At 48.5% G+C, this 24,195-nt stretch overlaps 1 protein-coding gene across 1 annotated transcript in view; it reads left to right on the forward strand.

Annotated features, from left to right (window-relative positions):
* STAT4 (signal transducer and activator of transcription 4) overlaps nt 1-24,195 on the forward strand; it is an 82,374-nt gene that overhangs the window by 28,501 nt on the left and 29,678 nt on the right. Inside the window, exons 3-7 of the mRNA XM_075000623.1 lie at nt 7,950-8,048; nt 16,434-16,526; nt 19,169-19,247; nt 21,821-21,906; nt 22,785-22,936. Coding sequence (XP_074856724.1) covers nt 7,950-8,048; nt 16,434-16,526; nt 19,169-19,247; nt 21,821-21,906; nt 22,785-22,936 — 509 coding nt within the window. The remainder of the gene's footprint in view (nt 1-7,949; nt 8,049-16,433; nt 16,527-19,168; nt 19,248-21,820; nt 21,907-22,784; nt 22,937-24,195) is intronic.

Consider the following 24,195-nt stretch of genomic DNA (forward strand, 5'->3'; position numbering starts at 1 on the left):
AGTCACAAGTCACACCGTGGGTGCATATCAGTATCACGTCCACTGAAGTATGTCCCTTATTAGTGGTGTGCAGCGCATGTACTTGTGGTCTGCGTAAAGCTTGGGGTAACTTGTAAAAAAAAAAAAAAAAAAAAAACTTGGTTATGTCTTGTACTTCAAACTATATTATGATACTGGCTGGTCCTCTTTGTTTTCAGCTGCTCTATCCCCTTAAGCAAAGCAAACTGTGTCAAAGAGAGGTGGCCCACATAGCCATTCATGAAAGAGAAAGTGTCCACAAGTCAGTCTATTAAGTTGTGGCCAACACTATAAAAAATGTTGAGAACTCTCGGGGTGTAGATTACTTGTTTAAGCACTAAACTTCAGAATTGCCAACTCTAGCATAAATTCACCAATGATATGGATCCCCTTTCTGAGGGCACTTTGAGATGTGCTGATGAAAAGCAGTGGACTTCAAGTTGCAGTGGGAGAGAGCTATGCTGAATATTAGAAAATTATGTCACTAGGAGGGTGGGGAAGCACTGAAATGGTTTTTAAGACCAGGCTTGACAAAACCCTGGCTGGAATGACTTAATTGGGGTTGGTCCTGCTTTGAGTAAGGCGTTGGCCTAGATGACTTCCTGAGTTCTCTTCCAACCCTAATTGCCTATGATTCTGTAGAAGAGGTAGCTAGTATTGTTATAGCAAGTCTTGTTTTTTTGAAAAGTTTTTCATTATCTTACAACTGGTAGCATCAAACTTGCAAGTTTTCCCATATTCAAAATGGCCACCATCTGGTTACTTTCAATGGAGATGAAGTAAGCTGTTCTTTGTTAAGATAGCCAGAGTTTCCCAGACTGCTTTGCATCTTGAAATGAGACTGCCTCCAATAAAGATGGATGTCTACTCTCACTGTTTGAAATATGACTGCAGCTTCACTGGGAAGATGGTGGAGCTGGGCAAAAAATTATAAGAAGGCAAGAGACTGAGGGGGGCTTACGTAGGCAAAACTCCACATTTTCACGTAGAAAAAGATTTCTAGTCACCAAACAATAATTACAACCAGTTAAATATGTGGTTCCCATTTTGCCTGCACACGTGCCCTTCTGAATCCACACATGCAAGATTTTGTATTTATTAATATTGGACATACTTCTACAAGCTGTTTGAAAACTTGGCCAAAAATACCTATCCTGACAGGTTTTTGTGAGTTAAGTGCTTCAGCAGTAATCAATATCTCTGCATGATCTACTAAGCTATTTGTACCGCATCAGCTGTCTTATATAGAGTACAGAATCTATATGATCTGTGGGAAATGTATGGGTTTTTTTCTTATGAAATGTCATCAGCATTCAGAGAATATTTTCACTTTTTCAGAATACAAGCCTTTTCCACTAAATGTTTGTTTGCTTCATTTAACGGTGTCCTGGTAGTTACGGGGCAGGGGGGAAACCCTGTCTAAATATTAATTGTAGGCTGCTATGTAAATGTTTTAATATTAAGACAAGAAATATTTTTATATGTAGGAAACAAAGGAAAGGAGCAGGAAAATACTTTGACAGAGGGAATTTTAGTAAATTTAAGAGAGAAAATCAAAACTTTCAGATGAAAAATTCACCCATCTCTCTCTTCTGCTCTTCTCCATTGGAATTTTTAGTCTATATTGGTATTAATAAACCCAGCAATGCTTACAAGGAAAACTGAGCCTTGAAATCATGCTGTAGAGAATAATTAAAGGAAACAATGATTTTGTCTGGGTTTAAAACTTATTCAGAGTAGAAAACTCTATTGTAAAGAGTAAAGTAAGAAGATATTATGAAGACACACACTGTTGTGCACCTAACGATTTATATATATAAACAACAATACTGCCTAATTGTGGAATACACACACTCCTTTGCTGGCTGACAGGAGCTCATGGTACATTTATATCACACTCTAGAATTGTATTGGAATGCCTGACTTCAGGCTCTTTTCTTCGTTTTCCCATTCCTGCCCCAACCACCTTTTTTTGCCTCTCCCGTTTTGGGAGGCTATTTGTTGCTTCCCATTCAACAGCCAATGCTGTCTTCCATTACACTGGTTGACTAAGGGCAAAATTGAACCAGGTTGGGAATTTTAGTGGGAGGATTTAGTAATGAAGAAAACTGGGAGGTCATTTGCATACGTTTGTTCTGCAGCAAATACAATAATTTTGAGAGTTGTATAAAATGTTTGAGGTATTAGGTGTTAAGTTTGTAGATAGGTTACTTGGTACAGCAGAGACAAGGCAGGTAACATAATACAGCTAGCTTATAAACAAGTTTAAACAATCTTGTTATTTTTAAGAAAGTGCCTACATTCTGTTAGGATGAGATTCACCACTGATGGTGGTGTCAAAGCATCTCCATGTTTGGTTCTGCTGCTCAGCAGTAGGAAACCAGAGATTTTCTGCTCCCTGGAAGATATGGTGCTGGGCTCCATGCCAGCACCCCATACAACAGGGTATTTTAGCACGTGCAGCAAAAGGGAGCTGGGATTTCTTTGACCCTAGGGCCATAAACACCTGTGGAGTAGGACTAAGCAATCGGAGACCCTGCCTCGCAGTGGATGCAAAGGTGACCTGTGCTCTTGTGTGGTATGCGAGGGGTGTGAGAAATCTCTTTCCCCACCACCACTGTGTGTGTAGTTCCTTGCACACAAAACTTATTTACTTGAGCTTTGTGGGGTTGAGAGGGAAGAGGATTTCATTTCCCCCCTTAATCGCTTTGGTGTGCTGAATGGCGCAGTCATTTTGTTTTTTTTCATTGTGGAAAAAAAAGAAGATTAAAAAAGCTTAGTGTACAACTGGTCTCTGTAGAAGTGCCGGGAAAGTCCCTGTTACCTTGTGAGCATATGGTGGGGATTTTAAATCATCCCCCTGACAAGAGTTTCTTTTGAAATGTTTTTTCTATGTAAATACATTTCCTGACTTCAACACAGAATTTCATTTTTGTTGACTTTGTTAAACAGCTTTTACTTGAAATCGTGTCTCTCACTTGGTAGTAGCAAAAATCTGCCCTCCTTTGGTTCTGTTGGACAGCCAGTCATAAGCCAGCTGGCACCCTGACCGCTTCTTCTCCCCATTCCTCCAATCTAAGGCTTAAAATGGACTCGGAGGCTCAGCCTAAACTGAAAGAGAAGTCCCTAAAGTGAAGTGGCAGACTCATCATATGATCCCCCTTCTGCAATCCAGGTGGGCAGATCATTGTATCCTGGGGCTCTTCATGGAGTGAAGGGTCTGCCCATGACCATCTGACTGCAGGATCAAGTCTGTGGCATATTAAACATGCTGCCTAGATCCTACGACGGTGCTGTCCAATACCAGTTCTAGGATCCCCACACAGGTGGTTGTCATCCTTGCGTATTTGCCACAGCCCTCACCTGCCCTAAGTGAATGCCCCACCTCTCCCCCAGAGCCAGGCACTGCCAGCCCACCACCTCCCACTCTATTTGAATAGGCTGGTGACTCAGTGGAGCCACAGCTGGTGAAGCTGGGGCCACAGGAGCCGCGTGGCTCCGGGCTGAGGCCGCAAGGGCCTGGCGCTGGACTGAGGCCATAGGAGCCACACGGGGATGTGACTCTGGGCTGGGGCTACAGGGGCTGTGCCAGACTCAAGGAGCTGCACCAGGCCCCAGGAAACACGCGGCTCTGGGCTGGGGCCAAAGGAGCTGTGCTGGACCCAGGAGCTGCATGGCTCCGGACTGCAGAAGCCACACCAGGGTTAGAGCTGCAGGGGCCACCGCTGACACCATCACCACACACTTGTCCCACAAAGGGGTGAGGCATGCGCATGGGCCGGGCAGAGCGGGTGGAGGGCAAGCCATATGTGTGGCTTAGAGGAGCCATGTTTAAAGGCTCTAAGAGCCACATGTGGCTCCAGAGCCTTGTTCACCACACCACCGTGTCCTGATCGCCATAGATTCTGTTGTAGGCTGCTGGGATTCTGTTGGTGGGCGGTGACTATCTCAGAGTAGCTGCTCCTCAGGCTGAGCACCTGCCGCTTGCCGGAGAGATATCATGACGCAGCAGGGGCCCCTTCCACCCAGCCATCGCCGGGACAGAGCACTCACACACAGGAGATGGGACTGTAGAGTATCAGCAACAATACAATAAGAATTAGAACTAGTTCAGTCATCTACAAACATTAATGGATTAATCATCAGGAGTGGTTCCTCAGCTGGCATAAATTAGTCATTGATTTCATTAGGCTTGATGCTAACTTAAACCAGTTGAGGATTAGGCCAATCCTTTATGAAAGGACAATATTTTCCTTATTCTTATCGCTTTGCTCAAGAAGCACCACTCTAGTCAAACAAGATGAGGCTTCAGTGCTCTGCAGGGATTCCCTCAAATCCCAGGGCTGATCACATGCGATGTCCCATGTTCCCCTCATCTCCCTTCATGTATGTTGAAGGTGGGAGCACAGTTTTCAGAAGCTGCTGCAGTCTAGATTGACAACATGCCCATACAGGGGAGTGAGAACCCTCCTTGTACCATGGCCTGGGCTTCACCCCTGTGTCCATGTGCGCGGTGATAAGCAAACCCTATGCTCCTATTTTCTCTCCTTCATTCCTGCAGAGTTAATGGGTGGGAAGAGGATAGAGATAGTTGAGGAATGGTCAAAACTTTGGCTCTGTTCCTGTTACATTGCGGCCAGCACAAATGAGCTGCTTTAAGAAAGTATTGATTAGTTAATCGCTAAAAACAACCTTCCCCCTATCTTCACTGCACAGCAAGGAGGAGGCAAGGAGGGACCTGTGCTTTAGAATGGTGTCTAAGGTGCAGCGTCTCCTGGAATAGTGCTGGTCATTTGCTACCACCTTGCTGTGCCTAAAAGTTCAATCTAGCCCTTGCCCTTTGTCCCCAAGGCAACTGATACAGAGAGTTGCTGTAGTGGAACATCCTTTATTTTTAGGTTATGTGCATGGTGAATTTGTTTCCTCTGCAGGCATGTGAAAGCCTTCACTGTTGAGTGCACACACAACTGCTTGACCTTGTCACATTCTGTTTCAGCACATTTCAAAAGGACATTAGGAGATACAGCACATGGGGCAGCTGCGGGAAGTTTATTTTATGTCATGTAGCAGGTACATTATTTAGCATTAAGCTGGTTAACTCTAAGCCTTGTTTCAACACTAAGGGCTGCACTACCCTACCGCTTAACTTAACAACGCTCACGGATATGAAAAAGACACCCATATTACATCAACCTAAGCCTACTCCACACCAGTGCTGTGTCAGCTACGGATGGTCTCTCACCGACATAACTTCTGTCTCTTGTGGCGTTGGAGGAATTATGCCTGTGGGAAAGCACTATCCCATCAGCATGGTGCATCTTCACCAGACACGCTACTGTGGTGGAGCTGCACCAGTGGAGTACTTGAGTGTAGAATTGCCTGGTGTGACGACAGCCAGCGCTTCTCTGGGAAGGGTCGGTAACTTTTCACTCTCCATTCAATTTGCTGCACAAATCCTGTGCCTTTCCTTTTCTGTCGGGCAGCACCACACTGGGGGCAGCACCATGTTTAATATCAAACAGCCAGTCTCAGTGATTTTAAAAGATTTGTATTTCTTTTGAAGGTCCATCTTTCTCTCATACTCTGCTGCCTTGCACCTGCTAACAGCATACACAGTGAAAGACACCCTCCAGCTATCCACACTGCTGCTAAATATATATATTTTTGCATTTAGTGCTAGTGTTAAGAATTCAACTGTGTGATCACACTGATATGAAAAGAAAGAAAGAGTCTTTGCACTTTTCCATCTCTCACACACATCCTGATCCTGTTAACAGACAGCTTGTAGAAAAAGAAGTCATTAGATATTTTAAGAGTTGTGAAGCTGATTATGCCAGGCAAGGGGAAAGCAAGAATAAGAAAAACGCTTAACAGAAACAAAGCTAGGTGAAAGTGAAAACTGAATTAGACTGAGAAGGGGAAACCCTGCAACAGATACTTAAGTGTATGACTTGGGAAAAGTGTGAGAAACAGTACTGAATGCATGATAACAACAGTTTGAAAAAACACAAAGGGAACCAAATATTACAGAAAAAAGACAAAAGCACAAAAATATTACTGTGAAAGGCCCTGCTTTATGGAAGGGGCACAGGCTTTCTGGTTTGCCAAAGACAGCACAAACCTTTAATAATATTTGGTCCTCTTTGGCCAGATTCTCATCTCATAACAGTGCTAAACTAGTATACCTCCAGTAGAAATAGTTTATATTAGTGTAAGTGAGAGGAAAATTGGGCTCTTCGTCTTGGGAGGAAAGTTGCTTCTTTCATGTGTTTCAAGTTCCTTTCATGTAGGGAAACTTATTCAAAAATGTTGGCTAAAAAGAACAGATTTAAGTCTGTTGTTATGTACTGGTGAAGGCTTTTCTGCTTACATGGTTACTATGCTTTGATATGTCAAGTATCGGAGGGGTAACCGTGTTAGTCTGGATCTGTAATAGCAACGAAGGGTCCTGTGGCACCTTATAGACTAACACAAAAGTTTTGAGCATGAGCCTTCGTGAGCACAGACTCACTTCATCAGAGGGCATCTGATGAAGTGAGTCTGTGCTCACGAAAGCTCATGCTCTAAACTTTTCTGTTAGTCTATAAGGTGCCCCAGGACCCTTCGTTGCTATGCTGATATGTGGTATACTGTTTGCTTACTAAAATGCATACTACATGCTGGATTGAAAATGGAAGACCTGATAAAAAGTGCATCAAAAATATGCTGACAAGAAAGATCTCAAACCAGACACGTTTTCATTTGAAATTGTTCCAGTGCTATATATGGCTATAATTTAGTTATCTTTATAGTAATAATGGCCCTAAATGATGCTACTTTGCAGCACAAATCTACATTTAGTAATATGTTTTATGGGATTATTGTGAGCAATGCAATAGTGATTTGTTTTTAAAGAGGGGAAAAATCCACTATTACTAAGAAACCACCATATAATCTAGACCAAGGGTCAGAAGCCCCTGTCACAGGTGCCAAAAGTGGCACACGAGCTGATTTTCATCAGCACATGAGGTGGGAGATCAGTCCTGCCTTTTCTCCCCCACACAGCCGGGAGCTTGCTCAAAGTCATGCTGCTTGTGGACTACCAAAAGACCAGCTAGTGCTACCAACTAACACCTAAATGGTAAAGTTCTGTATCTTTATTTATTTATTAATGAAGCTGTTGTAAGTTGGACTGTTCAGTGGCTTTAAACAGTATTACCGGCACTCAGACTGTACCTAGAGGTCAAATTTCAACACTCCATCTTGTAGAAGTTGCTGACCTCTGGTCTAGACATACAAATAAGCTAGCCTAGACACACAAATAATGCCTTTTGATTTTTACTGTAATCCTTGTCCTCCAACCTCTTTTGCTCCTACATCATTAAATTTGTATGACTTGTCTACTGTAGGACTGTAAGCTCTTTGGAGCAGGGACTGTATCATCCTCTGTGTATTTGTATAACTCACAGCGCAATAGGACTCTGACTAGGTCCTTTTAGGTGCTGCTGTGACGTAAATAAATAATATGTACCACATCCATTTATTTGGTATTTGACTTTTAAGAGGTCATGCAGTTGCACTAAGTCAGCTTAGCTGACACTACAAGTTCTCTTGGAAAAACTCAAACCACTGTTAACATCTTGTCAGCTGAATTAATATTAGCATCATTGGGAGCCAGCACAATCATCGAAGTCAGCTCAGAGTGAGTTTAAAGGACACTGTGCTGAAAACAGTGTCACTACCAGGCAGATGATCACCATAAGGACTCCTGTTGTGGTTAACACTGGTTCATATCTGAATCAGTGTTAGCAGTGGTGGGAAATATTAGTGAAATATCCTAACCTATACAAAGCCACAATCAGTAGATAATGAAATCAAGATTTGTATTATTTATGAAGGGAAGACCCTGGATTGATTTTAATTTTAACATTACAATTTGTTTATGTTTTCAGGGAAAATATCATGGTAATCCTATGCACATAGCAGTTATCATTTCAAACTGCTTAAGGGAAGAGAGAAGGATACTGGCTGCAGCCAGCATGCCTGTACAGGTAACCTATTATATTTTATTAATCTGCTTTGGCAATGTGGATCGCATGTACTTAGGTCCAAATTCTGTCCAACTATGGTGAAACCAACAGGTACGGGGCGGGGGGTGGGGACAAGATCTGGGTCTGTGTCTGGAAATCATGTAAACAGCATTTTTGTGTTTGCAGAACTTGGACATTTTGCATTAATTTAAGTAACTTCAGTATGGTACTGCGAATCTTAAACTACAGAAATGCCTGGTGAGAGAAGGCGTTATTTCTGAAGCAGGGAGCAGCTTTTAACTTGTGTTGTGCAGAACTGTAACACGTCCCGTGACGCCCAGCCCCTTGGTCTAGGGCGGGCGGCAACAGTTCACAAGAGTTGTATAGTTCTGGGCCCGGCCCTCAGTCCAGGGCAGGGCAGCAGTCCCACGTAACAATACAGTTCTGGGCCCGGCCCTCAGTCCAGGGCGGGGCAGCAGTCCCACGTAACAATACAGTTCTGGGCCCGGCCCTCAGTCCAGGGCGGGGCAGCAGTTCACAAGAGTTAAGCACCGGCCCAGCCCTCAGTTTGGGGCGGGGCAGCAACACAAGGGTTAAACACTGGCCCAGCCCTCAGTTTGGGGCAGGGCAGCAACACAAGGGTTAAACACCGGCCCAGCCCTCAGTTTGGGGCGGGGCAGCAACACAAGGGTTTACAGACAGGCTCAGCGGGGGGCTGGCCCTGTCAAGGAGAGGGTAGGGGGTCGCAGGCCCCCCCACTCCACTGCGAGCTGGCCCGGGGCCCTGGGGGTCGCTCACATGCAACCCCGGCAGTGGGGATCCAGACCGCAACACACTGCCATTGGTCCGTGAGCGACGTTCCCCGGGCCACTTCCTACCTCACCCTCTGTTGGTGGCAGGTCCCAGTCCATCTGGTCGAGGGGTCCTCCTAGGTTGGTCTCCTCTGGGTCATCCACATTTGGGGGCTCCGGCCAATCGTCCATAACAATGTTGTTAGGGTAGTCAGGCGGCGGCAATACAGGAGACGCAAGGCGGTCCTGGGTCTGAGCGCTGTAAGGATCCGCCGGGACTCTGGGGCAGCCCGCTCCCGGGGCCTCTTCCAAGGCGGGGGGTCTCCGCCGGCGGGAAGGTCCTGGTAGGTCTGGGAAGTCCGGATAGTCTCCTTGGGGCATACGGACCTGGGATTGCGTGGAGCCTCTGGGGGCCTGCTCCTCCGGCCTGGCCGGGCGGCCGCAGGCCCTCTCCCTTTGGCCCCGAGGAGCTCTCGTGCAGGCACGTCCTCCCTGCCCGGAGGCCCAACCCCGAATGGTTCCTGAGTCCCGCCTTTGGCTCTTCTAGCCCTTGGCCCCACCCTCTGAGGGGCGGGCCTCTGGTCTCCTGACTCCGGCCCCGCCCACCAGGGCCTCTGCATAGCTTCCCCTGCCTCTGGGTCTGCAGGAGGCCATACTGACTCACTACATTCCCCTCCCTCAAGTCCGTCTCCCATGCCATGGGGGCGGGCTCTTCCATTTCCCCCAGGCGGGACAGGAAGTCTGCATTTATGTGGTCCTTACCTGCCCAATGACGTATGTCGAAGGCATACGGTTGTAATGCCAAATACCACCGCATAATATGGGCATTCGTATCCCTCATTCGCGCCAGCCACTGTAAGGGTGCATGGTCTGTAACTAGGGTGAAGGGGGCACCCAGCAGGTAGTACCTAAGGGCGTCGCAGGCCCACTTCACCGCCATAGCCTCCTTTTCTATCACGGCATAGCGCTGTTCCCTGGGGAAGAGCTTCCGGCTGATGTAAACTACTGGGTGGTCCTCTCCGTCCACCTCCTGGGACAGGACAGCTCCCAGGCCTACACCGGAGGCATCCGTCTGCAGGATGAACGGACGGGTGAAGTCGGGGCTGTAGAGAACTGGTTCCCGTATTAGGCATTGTTTCAGTGCCCGGAATGCCTTGTCGGCAGCCGCAGTCCATACCACCCTTTGTGGCTGGGTTTTCGTTAACAGCTGCGTCAGGGGGGCTGCAACTGAGGCGAATTCAGGGATGAAGCGTCGATAATATCCTGCCAGTCCCAGGAACTGTCGTACCTGCCGCTTGGTACGGGGGCGGGGGGCAGGCCGCTAAGGCCTGTACCTTGCCCACGAGGGGCTTTACCCGGCCCCCTCCTATGGTATACCCAAGGAAGGCCGTCTCCTGCCATCCAATCCGGCACTACTTTGGGTTCATTGTTAGGCCCGCGGCCCTCAGAGACCTAAGGACCGCGGCCACCCGGTCTAGATGTTCCTCCCAGTGACAACTGTATATAACGATGTCGTCAAGGCAGGCCGCGGCGTAGTCCCGGTGGGGCTGAAGGAGACGGTCCATAAGCCGCTGAAAAGTCGCCGGGGCACCATGGAGACCAAAAGGCATCCGGGTGAACTGATATAGGCCTGATGGGGTCGCAAAGGCGGTCTTCTCTCGTGAGGAAGGTGTCAGGGGGATCTGCCAGTACCCCTTGCTGAGATCCAGGGTACTAAAGTAGCGGGCAGCCCCCAGACGTCCCAGCAGCTCATCGACGCGGGGCATTGGGTACGCATCGAATTTGGAGACTGCATTCACCCGCCTGAAATCGATGCAGAACCGCTGGGTGCCGTCGGGCTTCGGGACGAGCACCACGGGGCTACGCCACTCGCTTTGGGACGGCTCTATGACTCCCAGGGCCAGCATCGCCTGTACCTCCTCCTCTACTACCTCACGCATCCGAAAGGGTAGTGGGCGTGTGGCGTCGCGAACCACCTTCCCTGGCTCAGTGCAGATGACATGGCAGACCAGGGAGGTGTGTCCTGGGAGGGCTGTGAAGTTCTCTCGGAACGCCTGGAGGAGGCACTGGGCCTGTTTCTGCTGCTCCCCCATTAGCGTTGCCCCAAGGGCCGGTTGTACAGGTTCCTCCCCATGAGGCACCTGGGGTCCTAGTTCAGGTTCCGGGGGCAGGGGTTTATCATGAAGCCCTCCCGGTCCCGTCATGGTTTTAAAAGGTTAATATGATACCGCTGTGTCTTCTTGCGGCGGTCGGGTTGGCGGACTTCATAGGTGACCGGCCCTACAGCTCGAACAACCTCGTAGGGTCCCTGCCACCTAGCCAACAGCTTCGATTCGCTGGACGGCAGTAGGACCAGGACCCGGTCACCTGGCTCGAAGCTGCGGTTCCGTGCCTCCTGATTGTACGATCAAGCCTGGGACACCTGCGCAGTTCTCAAATTTTCCTCTGCGAGGGTCCCTACCTGTTCCAGGTGCTTCTGGAGCTGGAGGACGTATTGCAACAGTCCTTTCGAGGGAGACGCGGTTTGTTCCCAGACCTCTCGCACCAGGTCGAGGACTCCCCGGGGACGCCGTCTGTATAACAGTTCAAATGGCGAAAACCACTTAGAGGACTGGGGAACCTCGCGGATGGCCAAAAGCAAGGGGGGCAACAACTGATCCCACCGTCGCAGGTCTTCTGGGGGGAATTTGCGCATCATTTCTTTTAGCGTGCGGTTGAATCGCTCGACCCAGGCCATCTGTCTGAGGGTGGTACACGGAGGTGTGTAACTGTTTGATCCCCAGGAGGGCACAGACCTGTTTCATCAGGCGTGATGTGAAGTTAGTTCCCTGGTCCGTGAGCAGTTCCCGTGGTAATCCTACCCGGGCAAAGATCTTCATTAGTTCCCCCGCGATGGTGCGGGCCGTGATATTGCGCAGTGGGATTGCCTCCGGGAAGCAAGTGGCATAGTCCACGAGGACTAACACGAACTTATAGCCAGCTACGCTCTTAGGGAGCGGGCCCACTAGGTCCATAGCCACCCGCTCGAACAGGGTCCCCACCACTGGCATTGGAATCAGAGGGGCCCTAGGGACCCGCGGGGGCGCAGCAAGCTGGCACGCAGGGCAAGAACTACAATAGTCCTTCACATCTTGGTAGACCCCGGGCCAGAAGAATCGGGACAGTATTTGGGCCACGTTTTTTTCTTGGCCCAGATGGCCTGCAGCAGGGATGTCATGGGCCAGCTTCATCACGGCCCGTCGGTGGCACTTCGGCACCAAAAGCTGTGCCCATTGGCCCTGGGTCTGGGGGTCCCGATTTACCCGGTAGAGCCGATCCTGGCGTAGCTCAAAGTGGGGCCACTGTGTCATGAGCTGGGGGTTTGTCGCCACCCTGTCGATGGCCGCCACCTGAGTATAGGCCCGACTTAGTGTGGGGTCGTCTTTTTGATCTCGACAGAAGTCCGAGGTTGCCCCGTCGTCGGGGCTGGTCCCTTTTGGGCCTTCAGCAGGTCTTTCCGCTGGGGACTCCAGGCTCGGCTCCACACCCTCCTCGGGTGGGTCCTTGGGCGTGTCCCCTTCTAGAACAGGGGCCGCCTCTTCGTTGGGTCCCGTGGCCGGCCGGAAGATGTCTGTGAAGCCTGGCCAGTCCCGACCCAACACCACAGGGTACGCTAGTTGGGGGGCTAGGCCAACGACCAGATAATGGGTCACCCCTGCCACTGTCAGGGGCACTTGTGCGCTGGGGTAAGGGCGCACATCGCCATGGATACATTGGAGCCGGATAGTCCCTAGAGCGGGGTCAGCCTCCAGGCCGGCACATTGTCGTATTAGAGTCTGGCTGCACCCCGAGTCCACTAAAGCGATCATGGCTTTGTTTCCCACGAGGACTGAGACTGTAATTGTGGGTGCCTGAGGGGGTCGCGCCCTCTTTTCAGCTGCCCACACTCAGCCAAAACTACAGATGCCTTCCAGGCAGTCCCGTTGGAGGTGCCCCCATTGACCGCAACTGAAGCAGGATCCTACCGCTGGTTGGGCCCGCCCCTGGGTTTGGCGCCCCTTAGGACCTGGTGGTCGCGTGCTAGTAGCCCCCTCCGTTCGCCCCTGGGGTTTACCGGGGTCCTGCTTCAGGGGTGTCGTCCGACACGGATTGGGTGGGTCCTGCAGCTGGCCGGATGATTTGGAGTGGGGCTCCTCTGGCTTCCCAGCTCCCCGATGCGGGGGCCAGGACGATGGGACCAGGCCCCTGGGTGCCTCTGGCTCCTCCGCCGCTAGGAAGTCTTCCATGAGGCCCACAGCAACTTGCATGGTGGCAGGGCGGTGGCGCCGCACCCAAGCCCGTCCTCGAGGTGGGAGGATGCAGAGGAGTTGTTCGAGCACAACCTGCTCCACGACCTCTGCGGAGGTTCTCACCTCCGGCTGCAGCCACCGCCGGCACGCGTCCCTCAACTCCTGTGCCACGCACCGTGGCCGGGCTCCCAGGGCGTAGGTCAGGGACCGGAAGCGCCGGCGAAAGGTCTCCGGGCTGACGTCCAATGCATCTAGGACAGCTTCCTTTACCCGGTCATAATCTTGGGCGTCTTCCACCGACAAAGCCCGGTAGGCTCTCTGGGCCCCCCCGGTCAAATAAGGGGCCAGTAATGTGGCCCACTGGCTCCGGGGCCACCTGGCCACCACTGCTACCCGCTCGAAGGTGACCAGGAAGGCCTCCGGGTCATCGGCGGGGCCCATCTTCGTCAGGCGTACCGGTGGGGCCGACGCTGGGCCCTCCCCTGGAGCTTCTTGCCGTGGCTCGGTGGGTAGCGGCACCAGGGCTGCCAGCTGCTGCAGGCACCGTTGCTGGTGCTCCTGGCTCTGCGCCATCAGTTCCGTCAGGAGCTGCTGCTGCTGGGCTCCCAGCTGCTGGAGTAATTGCTGCTGCTGCTGTAGTTGGGCAGCCTGCTGCTTCTGCTGGCTCTCCGCCAGATGCTGCAGTAACCTGTCGATCTCCACTGGGGAAGCAGAGTTAGCAGCAACACAGGAACCCACAAAACAAGCACCAGAGGAAAAGGGGAGAGAGAAAGGAAAGAAAAAAAAAAAAGATAGCGGACAGTTGCCCTCACTGTCCAGGGACCTTCCCCGCCGTGGGTCTGCGCCCACCTCCTCACCCCTTACGTCAGGGGTGGGGACCAGGTACCCACGTTCTCCACCACGTGTAACACGTCCCGTGACGCCCAGCCCCTGGGTCTAGGGCGGGCGGCAACAGTTCACAAGAGTTGTATAGTTCTGGGCCCGGCCCTCAGTCCAGGGCAGGGCAGCAGTCCCACGTAATAATACAGTTCTGGGCCCGGCCCTCAGTCCAGGGCAGGGCAGCAGTCCCACGTAACAATACAGTTCTGGGCCCGGCTCTCAGTCCAGGGCAGGGCAGCAGTCCCACGTAACAATACAGTTCTGGGCCCGGCTCTCAGTCCAGGGCGGGGCAGCAGTTCACAAGAGTTAAGCACCGGCCCAGCCCTCAGTTTGGGGCGGGGCAGCAACACAAGGGTTTACAGACAGGCTCAGCGGGGGGCTGGCCCTGTCAAGGAGGGGGGTAGGGGGTCGCAGGCCCTCCCACTCCACTGCGAGCTGGCCCGGGGCCCTGGGGGTCGCTCACATGCAACCCCGGCAGTGGGGATCCAGACCGCAACACACTGCCATTGGTTCGTGAGCGACGTTCCCCGGGCCACTTCCTACCTCACCCTCTGTTGGCGGCAGGTCCCAGTCCATCTGGTCGAGGGGTCCTCCTAGGTTGGTCTCCTCTGGGTCATCCACCTTTGGGGGCTCCGGCCAATCGTCCATAACCACGTCGTTAGGGTAGTCAGGCGGCGGCAATACAGGAGACGCAAGGCGGTCCTGGGTCTGAGCGCTGTAAGGATCCGCCGGGACTCTGGGGCAGCCCGCTCCCGGGGCCTCTTCCAAGGCGGGGGGTCTCCGCCAGCGGGAAGGTCCTGGTAGGTCCGGGTAGTCTCCTTGGGGCATACGGACCCGGGATTGTGTGGAGCCTCTGGGGGCCTGCTCCTCTGGCCTGGCCGGGCGGCCGCAGGCCCTCTCCCTTTGGCCCCGAGGAGCTCTCGTGTAGGCATGTCCTCCCTGCCCGGAGGCCCAGCCCCGAATGGTTCCTGAGTCCCGCCTTTGGCTCTTCTAGCCCTTGGCCCTGCCCTCTGAGGGACGGGCCTCTGGTCTCCTGACTCCGGCCCCGCCCACCAGGGCCTCTGCATAGCTTCCCCTGCCTCTGGGTCTGCAGGAGGCCATACTGACTCACTACAAGAACAAGTTGCATTGTTGTATGTGTTACGAAATACTTGTTATGCTAGTGTACGTGGACTTTAAGGTCAGAAGAGACCATCATGATCAGCTGGTCTGGCCTCACTCACTACTGAAGCAGACCCCACATCTTCAGTTACCAAAGTCCTCAGATCGTGGTTTAAAGGCTTCAAGTTACAGAAAATTGACCATTTATACTAACTGAAATCAGCAAGGGATCCATGCCCCATGCGGCAGAGGAAGGCAAACCACCCCCACCCCACCCCCGGGTCTCTGCCAATCTGACCTTAAATAAGGCAGCTGGACTCTGAGCATGTGGGCAAGACCCACCAGGCAAGCACCTGGGAAGGAATTCTCAAACTGTCCCGTCTAGTGTCCTGTCCCCAGCAGTTGTGGATTTTTGCTATTGGCAGTTGCCGATGTGCTGTGTGCCATCATAGGCAGTCTCATTGCATCATCCCCTCCAAAGGCTTATTAAAAAAAGTTTATATTTTGTAATGAATGCAGAAGACAATCCAAAACTATACAGTATACATTCTGAGGGGAGTTCTACTGATGGAAGAATTCAGATTCTTTTAAGTTCTGTTAATAAGTTAATACAGGTTGGACCTTCCTGCTCTGGAACCCTTTGGATCTGATCGGTCCCAGAGCAGGGAGTGTGTTGGACCAGGGGAGACCAGTGCCATCCTCTCCACTGTGGGCTGCTGGGTTCTGCTCCCAGCCTCTGGGCTATGCTACAGGCCGCCAGCCGCAGCCCCTCGCCCCAGCTGTTTTGTGCTCTGGCCCAGGACCCCAACCCTAGCCACTGGCTGCTGACTCCCTGCCAACCACCAGCTCCCAGGCCCAGCTAGGTTGTGCTGTCCCTGGCCACTGGCTCCTGGTCCCCAGCCCCAGCTGGACTTTGCTGCCTACTGGCTCTGGTTTGGCTGGACTTCACTGCCAGCCACTGACTCCCTGCGTTGGGCCCTGGCTGGCCCCAGCTCTCACCTGCTGGCCCCAGCTGGGCTTCTGACTCCAGATTCCTGCCCCGGCCCCATCTGGGCTCCAGGACCTGCCCTGGATCCTGGCGTCTGGCCCTTAAGCTCCAATCCCAGCCCTGGGTACCACTCCCACTTGCAGCCAGGCTCTCTAGTCTAGTGACATCTATGATCGGGCTGTGCTGGAGAAGCCCCGGGGTCCCTGACAGTGCTGGAGCAGGGATGTTGCTGAAGCAGAGCCTTGGATGTGAGAGGTCCTACCTGTAACTTGTACATAGAATGCATGTGCTTACTGGGATAAGAAAAACATTTTTCAGCACTGTAAACTGTTTAAGGTATTATAGAAGGACTATACATTGTGTATTTAATTTGTTCTAGGGACCACTGGAAAAACAATTGCAGAATTCTGTGGTTTCAGAAAGACAAAGAAATGTGGAGCACAAAGTGTCAGCCATTAAGAACAGTGCTCAGGTAAGTTGTGTCTGTCACAGTCTGGAACAGTGGGTCATATTCTAGGACTCTGCACAGAGAAACAGATTTCTTGTTGCAGCTTCAGTCACACAACCTGTTCAGCTGGGGCCTAGTGCTCCATCCCAGACGTCTCTCTCAATGGTAAAGGGCACTAAGGGTGGAGAAGGTGATGCGCTGCAGGGATAATACTAGAAACAATTTAGCTCAAGAAGTTTGGCCAGAGGTTTTGTTTTGTTGTTCTTTATATAAGAACAAAGGGGGAAAAACAGAAAAGGGCAGAATTTGGGTGCTTAACCTAGGGAACGGGGCACTGGATCACTACCTGTGTACTTAAGGTCCAGGTAGTGGCACACCAACCTGCCCAGAATGTTGATGAGCGTTGATCCTGTTTTGCAAACTGCTCCATAGAATCTGTTGCTGGGGCTTTTTGTGGGGCAGGTGAACTTCATTGAAAAGGAAGAGGTAAATAAAAACAATGGTTGGGAGCTACAGTTGAGTTGTGGATGCCGCTGCACACCTTCATGGACATTTCCAAAGGTTAGTCCCCAAAATAGGAAAAAATAGTAACAGGTGTGGCCGGCTGTGCACACAGCTGCATTTGGAGTCTGGCTTTTTGTAGTCCTCTCTCTATATCTTTAAGAGTTGCCAGATGTCCAGTTTTCAGCCAGAAATTCTGGACGCTAACAGTCCAGTTACTGCAGGAGGCTGGGGGGATGCCAGCCCCCACTCAGCCAGGGCTGGCTCTGACTTGCATCTAGTGGGCAGAACAGGCAGGCAGCAGGCTTTGCATTGGGCTGTAGCTCCCATTCCAGCCCCAGTGCAGAGGAAAGGGATGGGGTGGGGGGTGGGGCCTTACAGGAAGGGGTGGAGCAAGGAGAGGGGTCTCACAGTGAAGAGACAGAGCAGGGGTGGAGCTATAGGGGAGGGGCAGAGGAGTGGGGGTGAGCAGTCCTCAGAAATTAGAAGGTTGGCAGCCCTAATTTATTCACGTGAATAGTTCCAATGAACTCAAAGAGCGTATTCATGAGCAGGTGTTCGCGAGAGCAGGGCCACCAATGGCCCAGAGAAGGACAAAAGCAGGATTTGTTGCAGCTCAGTCCACACCCCTTCTCCTGATAAGCCTGTTCATGAATAATTTTTTATGCTGTTGTGACTTGGAGAAGTCTTTCCAAACCCTTTCAGGTATTAAAGCATGAAAGTGAAACCCTGAGAGAGGCCAAATCGGTAATTTACTTTCATTGCTTTGTGCAGAGTTCATGAGAGTGACTCGTATCTGAAAATAAAGTTGCTGGGTATAGACCTGCAGAGCCCATACCATTCTTTCTGACATGAACTTTTTCTGGAAATCTCCACTCCATTATATTTTGGTAGGCCCTGATCCAGCTCCCAGGGCAGTTGATGAAAGTCTTCAATGTACTTAAATATTGTGGGATCAGGGCTTTAAAGCACTGTGGTTTTTTGCTGAGATATAAATGTATCACAGGACAGGGTCTTTCGCACAAAGTGTGACTCAGCTTGTTTCACCTCAGAACAGTGGAGAATAACTTTAAATCTCCAAATAAGCTAAACAAGGAATTATACAAAACAAAGGAAAAGTTGGAGCTATCAATTAAAAAAGGAAAATTACCCCACTGTGGCAATACTTTCCAAACAAGCAGTGGTTTTTTTTTTTGCTGGTACTTGCCAATAATGATTACTGGCACCTCAGCAGCCCCATCCGTGGGTTTGGCTGGTGGGAGGGATGGATCGGGAAGCCAGCTGAGTACCGGCTCCTCCTCTTTTTTTTTTTTTTTTTTTTTAAACAAAAAAGCACTGCAAACAAGTATTTTTATGTGCACACCAAGATAGTAGAAGTGTTTTGTTTACCTTTTTAAAACTGTTTTGGGCTTACGCTTTTAAACACCCATACCTTGGGTAGATCTGTTCAAATTCATCAGCATAATTTAATTTGTAATTTTATAGTTAGTGTGAGTAATCAACTATTCTTCAGAAAATGATAACTTATAGTACCAAACTACTGTATATTAAAAAGTGGGTGGAGGAAGGGAATCTTTGACTTGGTTAACTGTCAAATGTTGATTATTCCAATAATTTACATAAATGTGTTTTAGTTAGGCTTGTATTATTGATAAGCAGTCTGAACTAATTTCTACTTTCAAAGAAATAAGTGAACTGCCAAGAATGTGAATTACTCTTTTGGGAGGCTGGTTTAGATAAAAATATTGTTGCCAGGTATGCACAGGCGTTTGTCACGCAAGCAAAAGCCTGAATCAAAGTAGTGTGGCCGCAGCAGAGTTCATGATTGAGCTGAGTGTATCAATCAGAATGTAAGTGTGTGAAAAAGATTAATATGTGACTTTCCTGGGATGCATATGACAGGAATTTTTCTCTCTATATATGAAGGTCTGCAGCTGCATACAAAATTATCTTCTTTGTTGGTGATGCAAATAATTAGGATATGAACAGTTCTTCTAAGACACTGGGATTCTCATATGACAGTGAAAGGAAATATTGAGAGAAGTCAACTACAAACTAGATAAAAATAAGATAATGTAAATTAGAAACTATCAGATATGGTGAATCCCCAAGTGCTGTGCTGAACCCCCTGCTTTTTGGGTTTTTTTTTTTTAATTTATAAAAAGATGACGGAACAAGATGTCAAATACTTAGAAGATTTGCAGGAGGAGTTCGACTTCAGGTATAAAACAATACAGAGCCTAGGTAAGCTTTTTTATAATTATTTCAAGATTCAGTGGGAAAATATGTTGATTATAGGGCTAGATTCCGGTCTCAGTTGTGTTCTGTGTGTTACCTTCCAAGCACACACAAGCTCAGAAGCTGATATTTTGAGATATATGCATGATGTGTATGTATAACTGCTGTCTGTGCTGTGATGCACACTTCTGTTATTAAAAAGGTGGTAATGTCCTCATTGTCCAGATGAAATTTTTTTCTGTACATGAGCTAAGAAGTAGTGTCATCAAGTCTTGGGAATTATGATCTCCACAGTTTAGAGGACACTGTTTTTTCTTTACGTTTAACATGGCCCTTCGTCGTACAGAATGGAATGTATATGGCCCCATGATTTTCCACATGGTGGTTTTTCTAAAACCAATATGTTAGGCACTGACTTAGACTGCTGTTCTTTTAGACCAGACCTATGATAGCCATCTGGTAAGCATTCCAAATGCAAGCTAGAGCAGGCACAGTGGTTCTGGGAGATCTACAGTGTCATGTTGCAACAAGTTCTTCATGACCCTCCGTCAGACATGAAAGTGGCACACAGCTGTGTCTGCACTGAGGCCCCCCTTTGAACATGTAGAGAAATCTGGGGCCTTCTGTGTCTCCAGTTCTTCAGCAGGCCAGTCATATGAGACTGAGATGTAATGTGTCAGAGCACAACTTTCAATGGGAGACACATACCAGTGCTCAGCATAAACACAAATGGCATGAAGGTCTTCTTTGAAAGTACTTGAACATGTAGAGAGAGGGTAGGAAAGGGAAGTGGTCAGGCTAGCAAGATGTGAAGCCAGTGTACAATCAATTGGGAGCAAGGTCATATCTAGATGAAACACCTAGGGTTTGTCTGCACAGAAAAGTTATTTCAAAATAGCAGCTGCTATTTCAAAATAACTATGCAAGGTTCTACACAATGCAGCCTCTATTATGAAATAGTTTCAAAGTAGTGGATGCCTTATTTTGAAATTGATAAACCTCAAATAAATAGTGCCTATTTCAAAATAGGGGCTGTCTAAACAGTAGATAGAGCCTATTTTGAAAGAAGCCAGAGTGTGCTCTCTTGTGTGTAGACACTATTTCAAAATACTTGAGAACTATTTCAAAATGCATTGTGTGTGTGTGTGTGTGTGTGTGTGTGTGTGTGTGTGGCTGTGCTATTTGAGAAAAAGCTGTTCTGGAATACCTCTTTTGGTATAACTTATTCAGGAATAATGCTGCTATGTAGACATGGCAAAAGTGACCACCATTCCAAAATTTTCGTGGGCTACATCTTAATTAGAGATTTTTTTTTGACAAAACAGGCATTGGCTGTGTCTACACGTGCCCCAAACTTCGAAATGGCCATGCAAATGGCCATTTCGAAGTTTACTAATGAAGCGCTGAAATGCATATTCAGCGCTTCATTAGCATGCGGGCGGCAGCGGCGCTTCGAAATTGACGAGCCTTGCCGCCGCGCGGCGCGTCCAGACGGGGCTCCTTTTCGAAAGGACGCCACCTTCTTCGAAGTCCCCTTATTCCCATGAGCTCATGGGAATAAGGGGACTTCGAAGTAGGTGGGGCCCTTTCGAAAAGGAGCCCCGTCTGGACGCGCCGCGTGGCGGCAAGGCTCGTCAATTTCGAAGCGCCGCTGCCGCCCGCATGCTAATGAAGCGCTGAATATGCATTTCAGCGCTTCATTAGTAAACTTCGAAATGGCCATTTGCATGGCCATTTCGAAGTTTGGGGCACGTGTAGACATAGCCATTTTGTCAACAAAACCCATGGAGCGTCCACACTGAAAATGCATTGTGTCGACATACCATCGACAGAACTCGGCACTTTTGTCAGCAGCCTTCTGCCTCTTCCCCAGGAGGAAGAATGCCTTTCTCAACAGTCTGTTGACAAAAAAGCTGTGTGGATGCTCTGGGGGGCCCCTCTGTCAACAGACAGGGCTTCCAAGTCACTAGGGAGCCCTGTCTCCTGTGCTTCCAGTCAGCCATTTTGTTAAGAAATGGCCAGGCAGTCTGGCCACCCTCTGTTGACAAAGCAAATCACTTTTTCTCTGTGCTTTTGTGTGTGGCTGCACTTTGTCAACAGGAGTTTTGTCGGAAGATGTCTTCCAACAGTAACTTCTGTCGACAGATTGCTGTAGCGTAAACGTAGCCATGGTGCTGAGCACCATAAAACTCCCCATGCCAAATATCAAACCCTCTTGCACCTGCCCCCCACCTCATTCACGTACTTCCTCACCTTGTATACATGAACTTACTATAGTTACTGACAGAACTGAGCACAATTTTATAATGGCTCATCACAGTGCAGTTAATCCAAACCTGAACTGTATGATGAAATAAGAGTTTACACAGATATAAGAATCTAATATTTTCTATGTTACTCATTTCTTCCCTATATATTCTTGCTCCACACAAGGAAAAAAATGAAATACCCAGCTCCTTCCTTCCTAGCTTCTTTCCTAGCTACCAGGATATTATCTGTTTAGGGCTCCCACCCCTCATTATAAACAAAGACACTTATGCTGAGGTTGTCAGATGACTTTTCTTTTCTTCCCCTTGTAGAACAGGGTGACAAAAACAGCGTTCTGATGAAACAGGAAATGGTGACGTTGCAGGAAATGCTCAATACTTTAGACTACAAAAGAAAGGTTGGTAACATGTTTTATCATTTGTGGTTCATTTGCTTTCTCCCCCTGCTCCCACGCTGAACAATCACATTTAAGGAGGCGCTTGCACAAACTCTCCCATCCGAAAGAGTAGATAAACATAATTTTGTGTTACAAATACCAAGAGGGTGATGAGGGAGTTTACTAGCAATTAAATAACTGGCATTTCTGGCCATGAGCCTGTCAGAGGGCAGGTGAGGGTGTTAGTTGCCTCTCAGGAAGTGTACTAGAGTCAGCCCTTTTGCTTCCAAATTATAGAATTTAAAGTTAGGGGTGCGGGGGGGCAGACGCACTCCAGATCTATGTCATCCCATAACCACAAAACCAGACATCACTCTCTACTGAGTGCATTTGAATGCAAACTGATGAATGTGATCAGGACCTCACCTGCTGCTTTGGTGGTGGAGAAAGCGCTCTTTCTAAGTCTTTTCTTTTTCAATATTCACCTTGGAATGGCTTCATAAGCACCATATATTTCTACATGCTCCTTTTTTCATTGTTAAAGAAAAGTCTGATGTGGGATACAATCCAAGATGACAGAAAGGAGCTTGTGACCTTAAAGGTGCTTCTACATGTCAAGGTTGTGGAGACATTATGCTATTAAAAATACCCTAAAAATAGTTATATGTAAAAAGAATTAATTCATATATGTAAATCTTTATGTAATTAGAATATGGTGTTTCAAAGATGGATGCTACAAAACAAGGTGGATCCAGAGCACTTCATTGAACATTAAAGTATTGCAGCTTTTTCCTAATTAAGAAATTAAAATTTACAGCCAGCATTATGACTAGTTTCATTTGTACACTTTATTGGTGTTTCCTACGGTCAGGTTATGACAATTTTCCTATTCCTTGCAGGAAGTGCTTAGTAAAATGACACAAGTGATAAATGAAAGTGATGTCTTGATGAACAACATGCTGCTTGAAGAGCTTCTAGACTGGAAGAGGCGCCAGCAGATTGCCTGCATTGGAGGCCCTCTACATAATGGGCTTGATCAGCTCCAGAACTGGTACATTTACATTTACTCTTAAGTTTTCAGTGAAAACCACAGGAAGTCTGCTGCTTCACAGTAGCCCAGCACATATGAAAAGACAAGGTCCCAACAGAGCTGCTGTCGTATGTATAAACTAATTGAGTTTGCTGCTGAAAAAGGTAGCAGTAAAGGAAATAAGTAACTGAAATGCAGTGGGTTTTGATAGGTATAATATGGTGTTAGAATGAACACAAAACAACAAGCTGTGCACGGCAACTCAGCTCTGGCAGGTGGTCTAACAAAAAAATAGCGTGGGACAAGCCTCCCATATATCACATGCTCTTCCTCAAAGGAGTTTTGCTGAAAAGAAATAAACAGCTTGATTAAAACCACACATAAATGTACTGATCTAGACAAAAACCCACAGAGAAACAACCCTCTTATCTCACAGAGGCTGACTTCTCTGTGCGTACAAGAGCAGCATGCTGAGATCACTAAACTCATCACTTGAGGACCGTGGGAGTTTATCTGAGGAAGAAATAGGTAAAGACTTAATGATTTGACTCACTCAGTGCATCACTTCACCAGCCTTGAAACAGTAGGTCATTGCAACAAGTAGGCGTTTAATGGGAGATAATAGCCTGTGTTTGAAAATACCCTGAGGCTCAAAAAGAGGCTGACATATCTAGATTCTGTGTTCCAAATTGGCACACAAACATAATTAAAATTGACACTTATAATAGAGCCAGAGAACATTCTTGCTCCATTCAGTGACTTTCCAACAGTTTTTTAAGTCCTGTGAAGCTGTTTCCTCCCCTGGAAAAGATGTAGCGAAGGTCAGTAGAGAAAAGGGAAAGAAAGTTTTCCCCCAACCAATCAAAAACAGAACTATTTTTCACAGTTGAAAAATGAAAGTTTATTTTTATGTCAAAAAATGTCCAGCAGAATGAAAAAAACCATTGTGGTCAAAATCCCCCTTTTCCTTTTTGTTCATTTTGTTACTATGTATTTTTTCAATCAGTCCTTTCTGTAAGGAGGTACGTGAATTTATGACAAAAATGTAACAGGACAAATCTTGAAGTCTCCACTCAGGTTTTTTCAAAGTGTCACATGGGATTTTAGCCACATGAATCCCATTAAATTAAACTGTTAGCCAAGTGTGCTTTGGTTGGATTTTCACAGTTATTTCCTCACTTCTCTGGGATATAAATATTTTTCTCATAGCGTGTTTCGCGAAAATACTACTGAGCTGTGGTATTATCGCTCTGTAAAAGTGGTTGTGTATGTATTCCTGT

The sequence above is a fragment of the Carettochelys insculpta genome, chromosome 8, assembly GCF_033958435.1.
Source record: "Carettochelys insculpta isolate YL-2023 chromosome 8, ASM3395843v1, whole genome shotgun sequence".
Lineage (NCBI taxonomy): Eukaryota > Metazoa > Chordata > Testudines > Carettochelyidae > Carettochelys > Carettochelys insculpta.